The sequence below is a fragment of the Populus trichocarpa genome, chromosome 15 (assembly GCF_000002775.5).
Source record: "Populus trichocarpa isolate Nisqually-1 chromosome 15, P.trichocarpa_v4.1, whole genome shotgun sequence".
In the NCBI taxonomy this organism is placed as follows: domain Eukaryota; kingdom Viridiplantae; phylum Streptophyta; class Magnoliopsida; order Malpighiales; family Salicaceae; genus Populus; species Populus trichocarpa.
This window is the reverse complement of record NC_037299.2, coordinates 2014678-2028969: the sequence shown is the minus strand read 5'-3', so window position 1 is coordinate 2028969 and position 14292 is coordinate 2014678. Positions and strand designations below refer to the sequence as shown.

General features: G+C 38.0%; 1 protein-coding gene and 1 long non-coding RNA gene across 2 annotated transcripts; one reads left to right on the top strand and one right to left on the bottom strand.

The window, feature by feature from the left end:
* Positions 1 to 5741: 5741 nt before the first annotated feature.
* On the top strand, positions 5742 to 12506 carry LOC18105640 (S-type anion channel SLAH2-like). The gene is given in 7 exon segments (XM_052447354.1): positions 5742 to 5928; positions 6069 to 6578; positions 7081 to 7189; positions 7192 to 7532; positions 11304 to 11645; positions 11822 to 11853; positions 11945 to 12506. Coding segments are annotated over 7 exon segments (1899 nt in total). The 5' UTR covers positions 5742 to 5748; the 3' UTR covers positions 12330 to 12506.
* Positions 12507 to 12576: 70 nt separating this feature from the next.
* LOC112324308 (uncharacterized) lies at positions 12577 to 13595 on the bottom strand. Its single transcript, XR_002978082.2, has 2 exons — positions 12951 to 13595; positions 12577 to 12845 (listed from the first exon to the last, which is right to left on the bottom strand). It is a non-coding gene; the product is annotated as an uncharacterized LOC112324308 (long non-coding RNA).
* Between the last annotated feature and the right edge of the window lie 697 nt (positions 13596 to 14292).

Genomic DNA, 14292 nt, shown 5'->3' with positions numbered 1-14292 from the left:
ACATAATTGGAATTGCGATCAAATTTCATAAATGTTGTGTCATCATGCGATATCCTTCTAATTTATGTAGTGTCATTAAATAATATTAAATACTAGTTTTTCGAGTACAACTCAATTTTTTTTAAAAAAATTTACAATTTCATTACGTACAAAATTCATTCGACAAGAATTATAGTTTCCATGATATTTTGAGCGTGCAATAAAATTAGGTAAAATATTATCAGGAATAAAATTGAGATTACAGTACAAGTAAATTTAATTCACCTTAAACTAATTTTTTTTAAAAACAAAAAAAATTATTATTATTCACGTTCACATGAACAGTGCGAGTGAAATCAATTAACTGCACTGGTTTTTCAGGAAAAAAAAACTAAACTAAACTTTTCACGTGAACAGTGCGAGTGAATTAATTCATTCGCACTGGTTTTTCGAAAGAAAAAAAAATTGTTCACGTGAACAGTGCGACAGTGGAGCCATGCTCCACAGTTATGGTTCCTCCCCCACGAGAAGCAGCAAAATGTGCTGCTTCTACAAAACTTGCGGTACCATCTTTGTTTTTAGTGGGTCCTACCACCATAAAACACTTTTTTCTTCTTAACCAAACAGTATTATGTGTGGCTGCGGGTGAACCTCACCCGCGCCACGTTACCAAACGAGCACAAAGTCTCTTTATATTCACCTCTACTTGGATAATTGAAGGCAAATCTTCATGAAAACAAAACAGACATAATTATCATCTCAAATAATTAATTAATTATAACTAAAATTGATCAGTGTTTCATTGTAGCACATAATACTGTTCACGGTGAGTGAATTCATTATTGAGCGCATTGTTGGTGGAGACATATGAGGAGGCTGCAGCCTGCAGGACCTAAGCGCCAGGCTAGAGAGGCGCTGAGCACACCCCAGCGCACACGTGGTGCTTGGGCTTCCTGCCTGGGGGTTGGGCACATCCTAGCGCACACGTGGCGCTTAAGCTCCTGTTTGTGGGTTGGACACTCTCAGCGCACACGTGGCGCTTGGACTGTGCTGGGTGAGCCATGATCGCGCCCCATTGGGGACAAGTGGCGCTTGGGTCATGGCTCCGGACTCAAAGAGAATGGGTTGGGTTTCAGGACCCATGATCAATGAGTTTAGCTTAAGGACCCAATTCTATTGGGTCCTTCATCAAGACTCAATGTTCATGAGTCCTAGGATTCTAAATATTTTTATTTTTATTATAATTAATATTATTAATAAAATAATTAATAAATTTGAAAGAAAATATTTTTATTTATATTATAAATTCTTATGGTATTTTTTATAAAAATAAAAAGTGAGCCTGAGGCATAGTATTATTAAAAATATTCAACAATTCTAAGTATTAATATAAAAAATATTATAATTTACGTTGTCAATATTATTATTTTTCTTAGAATACAAAGTATTCATCTCAAAGATATTATTATTTTTGTTATAATATTATTATTTTTATAATAATTCAAAGTTTTAATATAAAAAAATATTATTATTTGTGTTCTAAATATTCTTGGAATTAAAAATAGTTTTATTTGTGTTATGAATATTATTATTTTTACTATAATCAAAAGTATTAATATTAAAAATATTATTTTTTGTGTTATAAATACTATTTTTTTTATAATAATCAATATTATTAATAAAATAATTACTAAATTAGAAAAATATTATTCTTAATATTGAAAAACAACCAAAGATTTGATTTGAAAGGTAAAATTAAAAATTACTATTAGTATTATTATTATCATCATTAATAAATTTTAAAAAATTGTTATTACTATTGAAGAAAAACCATGTGGGGACACGTGGCACTTGAGCTTCTGCCTGGGGGCAGGGCACACCCTCTGCGCATACGTGGTGCTTGGGCTATGCCTCAATGCTGGGCACATCCCAACGCACACATGGCGCTTGGGCTCCTGCCTCGGTTGTGAGCAAACCCTGCGCACACGTGACGCTGAGCTATTGTCTCAGTGCTGGGCACATCTCCTGCGCACACGTGAGGCTTGGGCTCCTGCCTCTATATTTGGCATACCCCTGCGCAAACGTGGTGCTTGGGCTGTCTGCCTGAGGGCTGGGCATACCTCAACGCACATGTGGCACTTGGGCACGCTAAGATCCAACTATCCTGGGGCCTGCCATCATCATAATCTAATTTCTTATGAAAATAAAAGGTAAGTCCGCGGCATAGCGCAGATCATGATTCTAAAACTAATGTTTTGAAACTTTTTCACAATTATATGATTTCATATTAATTGCATTCATGATAGTATTATGAAAAAAAAAAGTGTAAGCTTTTTCCTTGTGGTTTTCAATGGTTAATTGGTTTTTGACTTTTTATTTGTTTTTGTAAATGAAAAACAAAAACAAAAAGTAATTAGGGATGCCAATAAAATCACGATGGTGTAATTGTTTACGTAGCTGCCTCAAAGAATTCAATATCATTCTCTAGTTAAATTAGACTAAGTAAGACTTTTGTTAAATTATTGGATATCTATAATACATCTGACATTACTCATTTCTTATCTTATCTTAAACTTGATGCATTGTGGTAATAGTGATAATTCTTCTTATATAGAAATATATTGACTAGCTCTTAAATCTATTAATCTAAGTAAATCATTGTTATAAAAAAAGTCAAAAAAATTAATAATGTTTCACGACAAATTAATAAGAAACTATAATCCAACATACAAAATTCATCGAGGTTAAAATGGGCATTAAATATCAATGTTCTAATTAATAAAAAAAAAAAACACGAATTATTTTAGACTTAATGAATTTGGTCAAATTGTTGACTCTATTCATATTTTTCTTTTATATATTTTTTTTAAAAAAGAAAAACAATAAACGCTACCAAATCACTGTAATTAAGTTAATGAGCTGGATTATTGTAAAGTGGAAAACAACGGAAGAAGAGGCCAGCTAATCCCATGTCTATGTTTCCAACAAAATATTAGGTTGGGCCGAATTCTGTGTTAAAGAGTATGAACCAACGTCTAGCCCATCAAGTTACCATGAATTCCAAATTTGGGCTTTAAGGGCAAATCGGGCTTTTACTGGATTAGTCGATCCGAACTGGGCTTTGGCATAGCTTGTAAGTTTCTTAGTTATTGAGCCCAATACCCGTCTTGTAAGAAAAGGCCCGTTAAGTTATTCGGACAGCTCACTAATTTGGGTCTGATCTGAGCCAAGTTAATGAAAAAACCAGGTTTTTTTAATAAATAAAAAAAAGATATTCCAAGTTATTTTTTTAAAAGTTATAGTTTAGATTGATTTAGATTAACTCACATGACTTGAACTACGACCCGAGTTCTTGGGCCGGGCTGCTCTTAATTGTAGTAATTGAAGAGAAATTATTATATATGTTATAGTTTTATTTCCAATCTGAAAGTGAAACCAAATTCAGCCCACTAGAGGAGGAGCTTGGACTTTGTCATGGAGATGGGCTGAACTGTACACGGTCGAACTGAACTCTTGACCCTTTTTATTGAGTTGATATAATCTAATTTTACGGTGTGTGTGTGTTTGGAAATGCAGTGAAAATTACAGTTTCTTAAATTTAAAAAAAGAATTATTTTTTTGTTTAAAATGATTTTTTTATATTTTCGGATCGTTTTGATATGCTGATATCAAAAATAATTTTTAAAAAATAAAAAAACTTTATTTTGATACATTTTTAAACGAAAAACATTTTGAATCGTCATCACTATCACAATCCCAAACACACTCTTAAATGACCTAAATTTGAGGTCTTATAGTGGGTTCAAAGTTCTAAGTCATAAAATCAGAATCCACAATACCAATTATCCTTTAGATTATGAGATTATGTATAATTTAATTTGAAGAAATGATTTTTTAATAAAGTTATTTTTTCAACAATAAAAATATCTTTAAGTTAATTTATATGTCAATCAAAATTAAGTCCCTCTTTAAGCGATTTTATAGACGTATCTTTATATCGATTTAAGTATATTAAAAAGAATTTAATAATTTTTCTAGATGATGGCTTCATGATTAAAACTTAAAAAATCAAGAAAAATAATAAACCTCTTTACCCACCATACTAACCCAAGTTTCAATAAAGTAATGGATGGGGATAAACAATGCTAGAAGGTCCTCACAATATACCGTTTGACAGTGTAGGCAAAACGCAATTTGTCTAATTTTTTTTTTATTAAAAATTAATTTTAAATTTTTTTGAATCATTTTAATATGCTGATATCAAAAATAAATTTTAAAAAATAAAAAATATTTTAAAATATAATTTTTATCACACTTGAAAACAAGCCTTTCATAAACTTGTGTAGTTTTGAACATGGAGGTATAATTACTGAGTTTAAGAGTTATTTTAACTATTCTTATAATAGTCTTAAATGATATTTATTTCACATGCAAACTCTTATAATTGTTTGCAATAAATTATATCATATGAGAAAATGAGATTAATTAGGAATTTTAATTAATATTTAATAAGTACCTAAGATCTTTGCCGGTAAATTCATTAATATTGTTAGGATAAATAAATTTTTGGGCTAGCGAAAACCTTAGCCCATAAGAACAGATTGACACCCAAATCTTTGTTTAAAAACCGAGAAATGATATAGAGCGTGGGGAAAAAAAAAATCAAGAAGAATGGGAGCTCCGAGTCATGGCAGAAAATCTTAATAAAAGATTTTTTTTTGTTATTTTTAATGTTTAACATCGCTACGCTGCGTATGAAATTTTCATCTAAAAGTAGTAAAATCAAGATCAAAAGAGTATAAAATTTGGAAGTGATATATATATCAGTTGTAGTTGTGTGTGTGTATTAGCATGTCAGTGTACTTTTTTCGGTTCTGGCATGTGAAAGATCTTATGGTTGAAAATGGAAATCAGTTGTAGTTGTTGTACTCTGATTTGTTGAACTGAGCAATGTACTCAACAGTGATAAGATAAGATTTGTGGCTGCTAATTAAGTAAAAAACATACTGTACTGTCCCATCTCTGTCATCTTCTGGTGTCATACTGTGATATGCAGTCTTTGATGAAATGATTCATGTACTTTAGTATGGACTTTGACATGGACAGTTTTGATCTGATATGTACGTATCATCTTGAGCTAGCCTAGATGAAGATGCTTTATTTCCTTGTGATCAATTTCTCCATATAAGAAAATCCAATATGCTTCCCTCCCGTCCTTTCTACTCTTCAACGTGAAATCAAAGAATAATTGGTTGGTATTTGGGATACATTTTACAAGATGATCATTTTTCTTCTTTTGTTGGAACTGGAAAACTTTACTTGTATTTTGAGAGTCTGCAGCTTTTCCTTTTTTAATTTTCCATACTGGTCAAGACTATTGGATTGCTTGCCTGGAGATATTCTCCAAAAACATGGGACTGTCCTGGACTTTTCACCAGTATTTTAAGACAATGAACCTGATAACCAAATATGGAAATGATGACTAATATGGATAAATATGTAGTTAGCAAGGTTTGATTTATGTGTTTTAGGTGCTGGTTCCAGTTACAGTGTCATCTGTACCATTTCTGTTCTTGAAGAGTCAGTCTACAATACAAAGATTGGCTTCAGTGTGAATATACGGTTAATCGATTGACTGTAGGTTTGTTTTTTAATTCTGATTTATATTTAAACAAGTTTTGGTAGTTGTTAATTTAATTGAAAGATGAAATATGTTTGTTAAATAATTGATCTTTGTTGAATTCTACTATCCTTCCAGGGTAACCTTTTATGATGGAAAACAACAGAAATGTAGATTTAGAGAAGCAGATTTTTCCAGAAGCACTTCCTGCGCTCATCCAATACATCTCATCAAAGGAAGTGGATAGCTTTGATGGCTTTTAACTAAATAAAATCTTGAACAATCAGCTTCAACCAAGTGATTCTCAAACTTTTAGTTCATCAGCTATGGTATGATACACATATTATGATATGTTACCGAACCATTTTAGCTTGGTTCTGCAGAAATTCTTGGGTGGTTTTGTGTAAATTTCCTTATGCAGGGATTTGATGGTAAAGGCATAACATATTTCTTATGTTGGTTGTAGCAGGGAAGTGATACTGCAGCCTTTGAGAACCAAACTGATGAATCTCAATCCATCCACCTTCAAAGGAAGCATTCTGTTTCCATCAGCTTGCCAACTTCTCCCATAGCAGAAAGCTCAAAGAAGGCAAAAAAGGTCCTTTTCAAAGAAGATGGCGAAAAAACCTTTGTTTATGGAAATCCAGATTCTTCTGCTGCATCTAAAATTGTCGATACACCACCTAAGCAAGTTAAATTCCACTCTCAACCAATGGCTAAGGGAACTGCTGCATTTGAGGTTGCACTTGACTTTCCAAACCATCCTAATAACCATCCCAGCTTGAAAAAGTTAAAGGATAAAACATATGATTCTTTCAAAACATGGTCTGGGAAACTTGGGAGGCAGACAACAAATTTACGTGTGAGGCCGCGAGAAGATTCAACAGAGAAGACTGCTGGCCCAAAAGCAGAGAAAGATGCTTTACCTGTAGACCGATACTTTGACGCGTTGGAAGGGCCTGAGTTGGAAACTCTTAGGGTATGTTCTTAGTGTTCACCTCCCCCAACCATTTAAAATAATTTCTTCGTAATCTGAGATCATCCAGTAAAAGGAAACTAGATGTCCACTTTGTGCCTTTTCTTTGTGGTATGAAATTATGATGCACATCTGTCTGTTGCTGCACTCCTAGCCTGCATTATAAACTGATTCTATCTCGTTAGATTTCCAGGTTCACTGAAGTCACCAAATACTGATGAATTTTGAATCTAGATATGATCATCTAATTATAGGAAAGATCTGGTTTGGTCAGATCTTTCATTTAAGTTAGGATGATCTCCGCGCATTATCTTTTGCCTTGGTTTTTAATGAATTGTCCTTGTAAATTGAAGACATCCGGATGAATAACAGCCTTCCCTTTTCCTTCTATAACTTCTTTTCTCACATGTAGTTATTGATGCATTTTGTATTGCCAAATATCATATATTACTGCTGGTTAAGCTGAACGTTTCTGATCAACACTATGCATGCTGCTACTTTACAGCCTTCGGAACAAATAGTGCTACCAGATGATAATACATGGCCATTTCTTCTCCGTTTTCCCATCTCTTCGTTCGGTATCTGCCTTGGGGTTAGCAGCCAAACAATAATGTGGAAACCCTGGCCACCTCTGCCTCCACAAAATTTCTCCACATAAGCATCGACGTAAATCTTGTCCTCTGGTGCATCGCTGTTGCTCTTGTAGTCATCATTGGTTCCATATACCTTCTGAAAATGATTCTCTACTTTGAAGCAGTTCGTCGTGAGTACTACCACCCAATCCGAGTGAACTTCTTTTTTGCACCATGGATAGCTCTGCTATTCTTGGCTATTGGAATGCCTCCTTCCCTTGCCGAAGACCTGCATGCAGCGCTTTGGTATGTTCTCATGACTCCATTCCTCATTTTGGAGCTTAAAATATATGGACAGTGGATGTTGTTAGGATATTGCCATTTAGTGGCAATACCCCACCACTAATTGTGGCTTAGTGGAAGCACCACTAGTGCCACAATTAGTGGCATGATTTCGGGACCTATTGTCCCCTTGCTATTTCTGAAGAAGGTTGCCATGTTTGCCTATAAAAGAGGCATGTTTTGTGAGAGCAAGATTGAGATGGTTGAGAGAGAGTGCAGAGAGTGTGTGAGAACGTGAAGAGAAGAAGAGAAAGAGGAGCTGCTGCCATATGCAGCAGGGTGTGTGAGCTGGGAGTTGAGTGATCCTCCTCCATGTATTTATTGTATCCTTTCTCTATCTCTAAATAATATGGACTCTCTCCCGTGGATGTAGGCGGATTTGCCGAACCACGTAAAATATTGTGTCAGTGTGCTTACCCCTCCGTTGAGCAACTATCAGTACACCCCCGGTCCGCGCATGGGGGAGCCGGAAATCCCCAACAATTGGTATCAGAGCTGATGGTTTAAGTGGTGTTTGATTTTGCTCAAAAATGAAAGTTCTCAAAATGGTGTTTTGACTATACCACTGTGTAGAGGAGGCCGAGACGAAGCCACTGGTGAAAATGGCGTCAAAATCGGACGTCGGACATGGCCGCACTCTCCATCACTCTCCGGCAAGGCGTCTGCCCACGCGCGCAGACGCGCCCCACGCGTCTTCTTCGCCCGGATGGGCTGACCCGACCCGAATACCAGTTGACCCGACCCACATGGCTGACCCGGATATGAATGACGTCAGCATGACATAATTGTGATGTCAGCATGCACAGTAGGCATGCCAGGGATGACATCAGCCTGATGTAAGTGTGATGTAAGCATGCCATGTCAGCAGCCACATCATCGACCAGTCAGCAGACACGTCAGCACAGTGGGACCCACCTGCCACATCATCAGCCGCGAGCCGCGCCAAGTCGAGCCGAGCCGTTTTGAAGCCGAGCTGAGCCGCGAGCCGAGGTACAGGATCCAGTGTAGTTGATCCTACGTGCAACCGGATCTGAGATTGAATCTGAGCCGTTGATCAGGCAAGAATTGTTTTGATCAAAGCTTAGCCGTCTGAAGTGCGATTTGGACGATTTCAGACTTGTTTCCATCTAATTTGATCGTTCCGGATGCAATGGTACGGTCCGATCGTTGAGATTTGAGACCGAAAATGACGGTGGTGAATTAACAAAAGAGATTACCCGATCAAGAGGCATCTGAAGGGCATTATGGTGGTCGATGGAGATGAAGAAGAAGAAGGTGCACATGTTTACCCAATTATATGTGCTGAACTGCTAAGTGGGGAGAATTTTAGTTGCCTTGAAGAAAGGCAAAATTGGAACACTCTGGACACCCGATCATGTGGACAATTAGAGGTGTAGAGTGAAAATTGATGAAGACCAATCTTGACGAATCTAAGCACTGGTAGTCTCGCCAGATATTGAGAAATGATGTATTAAACTAGTATATTCCAGATCACTTGTAAAGGAAAGCCGCAACAAAGCTAGCAAATGGTTGTATATACGGAAAGACAGTACGATGGATAGATATGGCCTAAGAAGTTCTGGCTAGGAGATTGGGTTTTAAGCGGGACCAGTGTGACCCCTCCAATCTTTCCTGGGAACTTGCTTAGTGGAAGGATTATCCATACGGTACTATTTTCGTATATATAGCAGTTTGTAATGAAACAGTTGAAGACTAGCAGGATGGCGGCACAAGGGAACAATTGGGTTCCGAAGGTTCAAGGATCTGATGGAGTGGTGATTTCTCCAAAGAAGTTAGATTCGGTGACTGTGATTTCTCGATGGGAGAATTGATGAAGACCCTGATAATGGAAGAGAAATACAGCAAGCAGATAAAGATTGACACCCTATTTTGACTTAGACAGGTGTTTTGACAGGATGAGCTACTGTCAAACATAAGCAAGGAATAGGGAAAAATCTGGAGAACAGAAATTGCACGAGGGCACACGGAGATTGTGCATGAGTACCCGTAAGATCCAACGAGGTACTGTAATGAGACAACAGGTGCAAGGAGAAGAAGAGTTCCCAGATGAAGCTCAGAGCAGAGACTGTGTGAAGGTTGTACAACAGGAAGTCTCTTATGCTCTTGATGAAAACAAGCGAAGACCTTTCCAATGCATGCAAGGATGGAAAGATGAGCTGTTGTAGAGGCACCTAATTGAGGGGGTGCAACCGCCTATGATGAAAGGCGAAGACACCAAAGAGAGTTGGTGTAGGTGGAGCTGTCAAGCAGAAAGGCACAGAAGCTCCAAACATAGAAATCGAGGTGGAGGATTGCGAGGAGTATACCGCAACTTTCTCTTTCTATGTAGTCAGTGGCAGTAATCTCTCTCATAAGTGCACATGGTGGTAGAGACTTTTGGAGCCACTTTGAAGCATCTCAGCTGAAGGAGGATGCGACCGCCCCATGATAACGGGCGAAGACACCTTAGATGGAAGGTGTGTGAGGGCTATGATAGGAGCCCGGATCAGACCGCCCATGACAACGGGCGAAGACGCCTTATAGAAGGTGTGAGGGCCGCGATAGGAGCCCCATTTCAGACTGCCGTATGACGACGAGCGAAGACACCTAAGGAGAAGGTGTGTGGGCCACGATATGAGCCCAGTTCAGAACGCCCCAGAGCTAAAATGATGGCTGGATATAAGTGGACAGGTGTATAGCCAATGAAGTGGCTATGATGAGTATGGAGACAGATGCAGGATTGACTTTCATGGATATTGCCCCCATGCTAAAGATCAATGAGCTAGAAGACATTTGCCTTGGACAATAAGTGTGTGACTTGTGGAGCATTAAGACGCGGCTGCTATGAAGGAGCAGAGGGCATGCGCAGGTTCCCTGAACAAGTTGACTCTTGTCAAGGTGGTGAGCTCGGTAATGGCATTGTAATACTCAGAGTATGAAGACAGATATGGATCAACCTTTAATGGGCTACCCCCATGGTTAAAGGTGGAGAGCTACCTGGACTCTTACGACTAAGAGCGAGAGACTCACGGAGAAGTAAGGCGTGGTTCCTAGGGTGGAACAGAGGGCAGGCGCAACTCTTGGATGAGTAGACTCTAGGAAGAGTGGTGAGTTTGTGATCACATTGAAATACTAAATGACTGTCGCACTTGAAAATATTTGTTTGAGGGGGTGTTGCAAGCCTTGGTGTAAGGCTTGAAAAATCATTCCGGACCGAGCATGGTTGATACGCTCGAAGGGGAATGTTGTGTTGAAGACGCTCTCAGAATGGTAAGCTTGGAAGAGCTGCAAGATGCAAGCCTGTGCTGAAGAAGCAAGAAGACAATTGCCCACACAAATGGCAAAGGGGGTGATTGTTAGGATATTGTCATTTAGTGGCAATACCCCACCACTAATTGTGGCTTAGTGGAAGCACCACTAGTGCCACAATTAGTGGCATGATTTCGGGACCTATTGTCCCCTTGCTATTGCTGAAGAAGGTTGCCATGTTTGCCTATAAAAGAGGCATGTTTTGTGAGAGCAAGATTGAGATGGTTGAGAGAGAGTGCAGAGAGTGTGTGAGAACGTGAAGAGAAGAAGAGAAAGAGGAGCTGCTGCCATATGCAGCAGGGTGTGTGAGCTGGGAGTTGAGTGATCCTCCTCCATGTATTTATTGTATCCTTTCTCTATCTCTAAATAATATGGACTCTCTCCCGTGGATGTAGGCGGATTTGCCGAACCACGTAAAATATTGTGTCAGTGTGCTTACCCCTCCGTTGAGCAACTATCAGTACACCCCCGGTCCGCGCATGGGGGAGCCGAAAATCCCCAACAGATGTCAGGAGGACAGAGAAGGCTTTCGAAGGTGGCAAATCCTACAAACCATCTGTCGATTGTTGGGAACTTTGTGGGGGCACTGTTGGGTGCATCGATGGGATTAAAAGAAGGGCCTATATTCTTCTTTGCAGTCGGTTTGGCTCACTATACAGTCCTATTTGTAACTTTGTACCAGAGACTTCCGACAAATGAGACAATCCCCGAGGAGCTCCATCCAGTTTTCTTTCTGTTTGTTGCAGCTCCAAGTGTTGCTTCTATGGCATGGGCAAATATTCAAGGTTCATTTGATCATGGATCACGGATTCCTTACTTCATTGCCCTGTTCCTTTATTTATCATTGGTGAGTCTCTGCCACTTAAGTTACCCTGGGCATTTCTCATAGGTTATATTTCTGTCATGTACATTCTCATAAGCTATCAACTATGTGAAGAGGATCAGACTATATTACTTTATTTGGCTGCTTAAGATTTATCCCTTAACAATACTATCCTCTCTTTTTTTTTGGCAATTTTGCAGGCAGTCCGTGTTAATTTTTTCCGAGGATTCAAGTAAGTCAATGCCCCTTGAAGTTATTTTTTTATTTCTCTTACCATTTCGCTTCTGAGGTTTCCTAAATTTAATGATCTCTTGAATCTACAGGTTTTCATTGTCATGGTGGGCATACACTTTCCCGATGACCGGCGCTGCCATTGCGACCATCAGGTACTCGAATGAAGTCACGAATGTAGTCACCCAAGTTCTTGCCGTCATATTCTCTACTGTTTCCACACTCACTGTATCGGCTCTCCTTGTATCGACAATAGTGCACGCATTCGTACTCCAGGACCTCTTCCCTAATGACATTGCCATCGCTATCAGCAACAGGAAACCAAGACAGCATCACCAAAGGAAGTGGTTCCATCTAAGACGTGGAAGCTCGGTTGAAAAAGAGATTGAACATTACTTAAAGTTCACAAACTCAGATGGTAAGGATATAGAATCTTCTCTAGACCCCACCACTTCTAGCTCAGATAGTAGTCATTGAGTTTAGGTAAGTTTATGTAATGCCCATCACAGTGAGGCTTATGTTTCGCTTCCTTAGCAGGTCCTTTGCCATTTTCTGAATCTTCAGCCTAGTCATGTAAGAAACTCATAATCTAGCAGTTATGACAGTTTCAATGAGCATGATCAATCAGAGAGGAAATGAAGATTTATGCAGTAAGAGTAGAGTGCTGTCCAAAGAAATAAAAAGATGTATGCTTGTATAGGATGAGTATCAGTAGTATCTATGCTTTTGCAAACAGGCTTTTCTGCTTTTATTAAAAAACAAAAACCAGCTAAATCAAAGAACCTAACTTTTACAGAAAATTGTAAATAGAATAACCCCTGCCTTTTCAGCTGGATGAGGTGATCAAGTGCCTCATCAATGCAGCAATCTGGGTTGTGCAGATAGCAGGTTGAACAGCATTGTTGGACCTTCAATGATTTTGAATGTTCAGGTTTAAGCTCCAACCACTTGCATAGACCCCAATTGTAGAGGACTAAGAAATAATAAAATGATCTGCAGTAGAGAGGACACCACTTCATTGGATTTCATCTTTTAAGAATTAAAGTGCTATACAGTACAGAAAATGTGACTAAACGTAGACTCTTAGACAAGCACTACCATTTCTAGTTGTGCCACAACATAATTGACAAGACTAGGTGAAGTTGAAGCCACAACAACCTCCTCGTCTCTATTCCCAGCGACTAATGATAGACATAGTTTTGTCGACCACCATGGCCACCACTAGCAGTGATTTGATCTCCGACATAGTTTTGTCGACCACCATGGCCACCATTAGCAGTGATTTGATCTCCATTCGTCATCCTCTTTTCCTTGCGACCCAACAACCACCATCTCTGCCATTTTTCAAACCACAGAAATTGACCCACACAACCCCTTGCCACTCTCTACTTGATAGATCACCACACCCAAAACCTAGCCTCCACGCCACTACCAGCCACCATAGAAATCATCTCACAGCCCCACATAACAGTAGTAATAATAGCAATACTAAGAAGAGAGAGAAGATCGATAGAGGGAAGGAAATTGAAACTTCAGGTGATCCAATTTCTTACCATGAGCAACAATGAGTTGCATTGCCATATAGGAAGAAAGAGAAGAAGAAGATGCACTTGTTCCTACCCTTCAAGTGCCCCGAGTCTCATCGGAGCAAAGGTTCAAGCACCAGCAGCTTCCCTAACCCACCAACGCATCTTAGTCACGCGCCACCCCCAGCCACTCTAGAAGTCGATTTTAAACCTCAAAAATGAAGCATGGATAATTTTGAAAGTTGATACGGTAAATAAAAGGGTGAATAAGAAAATTTAAATTTTAGTATAATTATGTTTATTGTTAATTTTATGTTATGAAGCATAATTGAGTTGAGATTTATAAAAGAATTTCTAGATATATTTTTCTAAATTGAATTAAAACTTTAGGTTAATTAGAGTTCTAAAAAGCATCATGATATAATTTTATAAAAATCTTTAATAGTCAACAATATAGTTTTTAATTGTAGCAATAATTTCTTTAATGTTTCAAAATCTTTTTTTTACAAGGATTTTTATTTATCCTATATACACAAGGAAATGAGGGCTTATGGTATTTAATGGTAGAATGTTTTGGGAGTTTCCATCTTCTATAAAGAAATTAAGGGGTAACAACTATTACAAAGATTTTCATGCTTATTTAAGAGAGTTAAAATTGATTTTGAACTGATTTTTTTTTATTATATAGTTTTAAACCAACAAGCATAATTTTTTATCCAATTATTGGATCAAGCTGTAATGTTATTAAAAGTTTTCAAAGGTATGGTTTTATACTAGGTTAAAATTTTAGATCAATCGAACATACAAAAGACCTTGCGATAAGGTTTAGAAGCTACCACACGAGAATTTGTATTGATTTTCTAGTTGATTTATGATTCTTTGTTCTATTTTACTTAGAACTCTTTTATTATTTT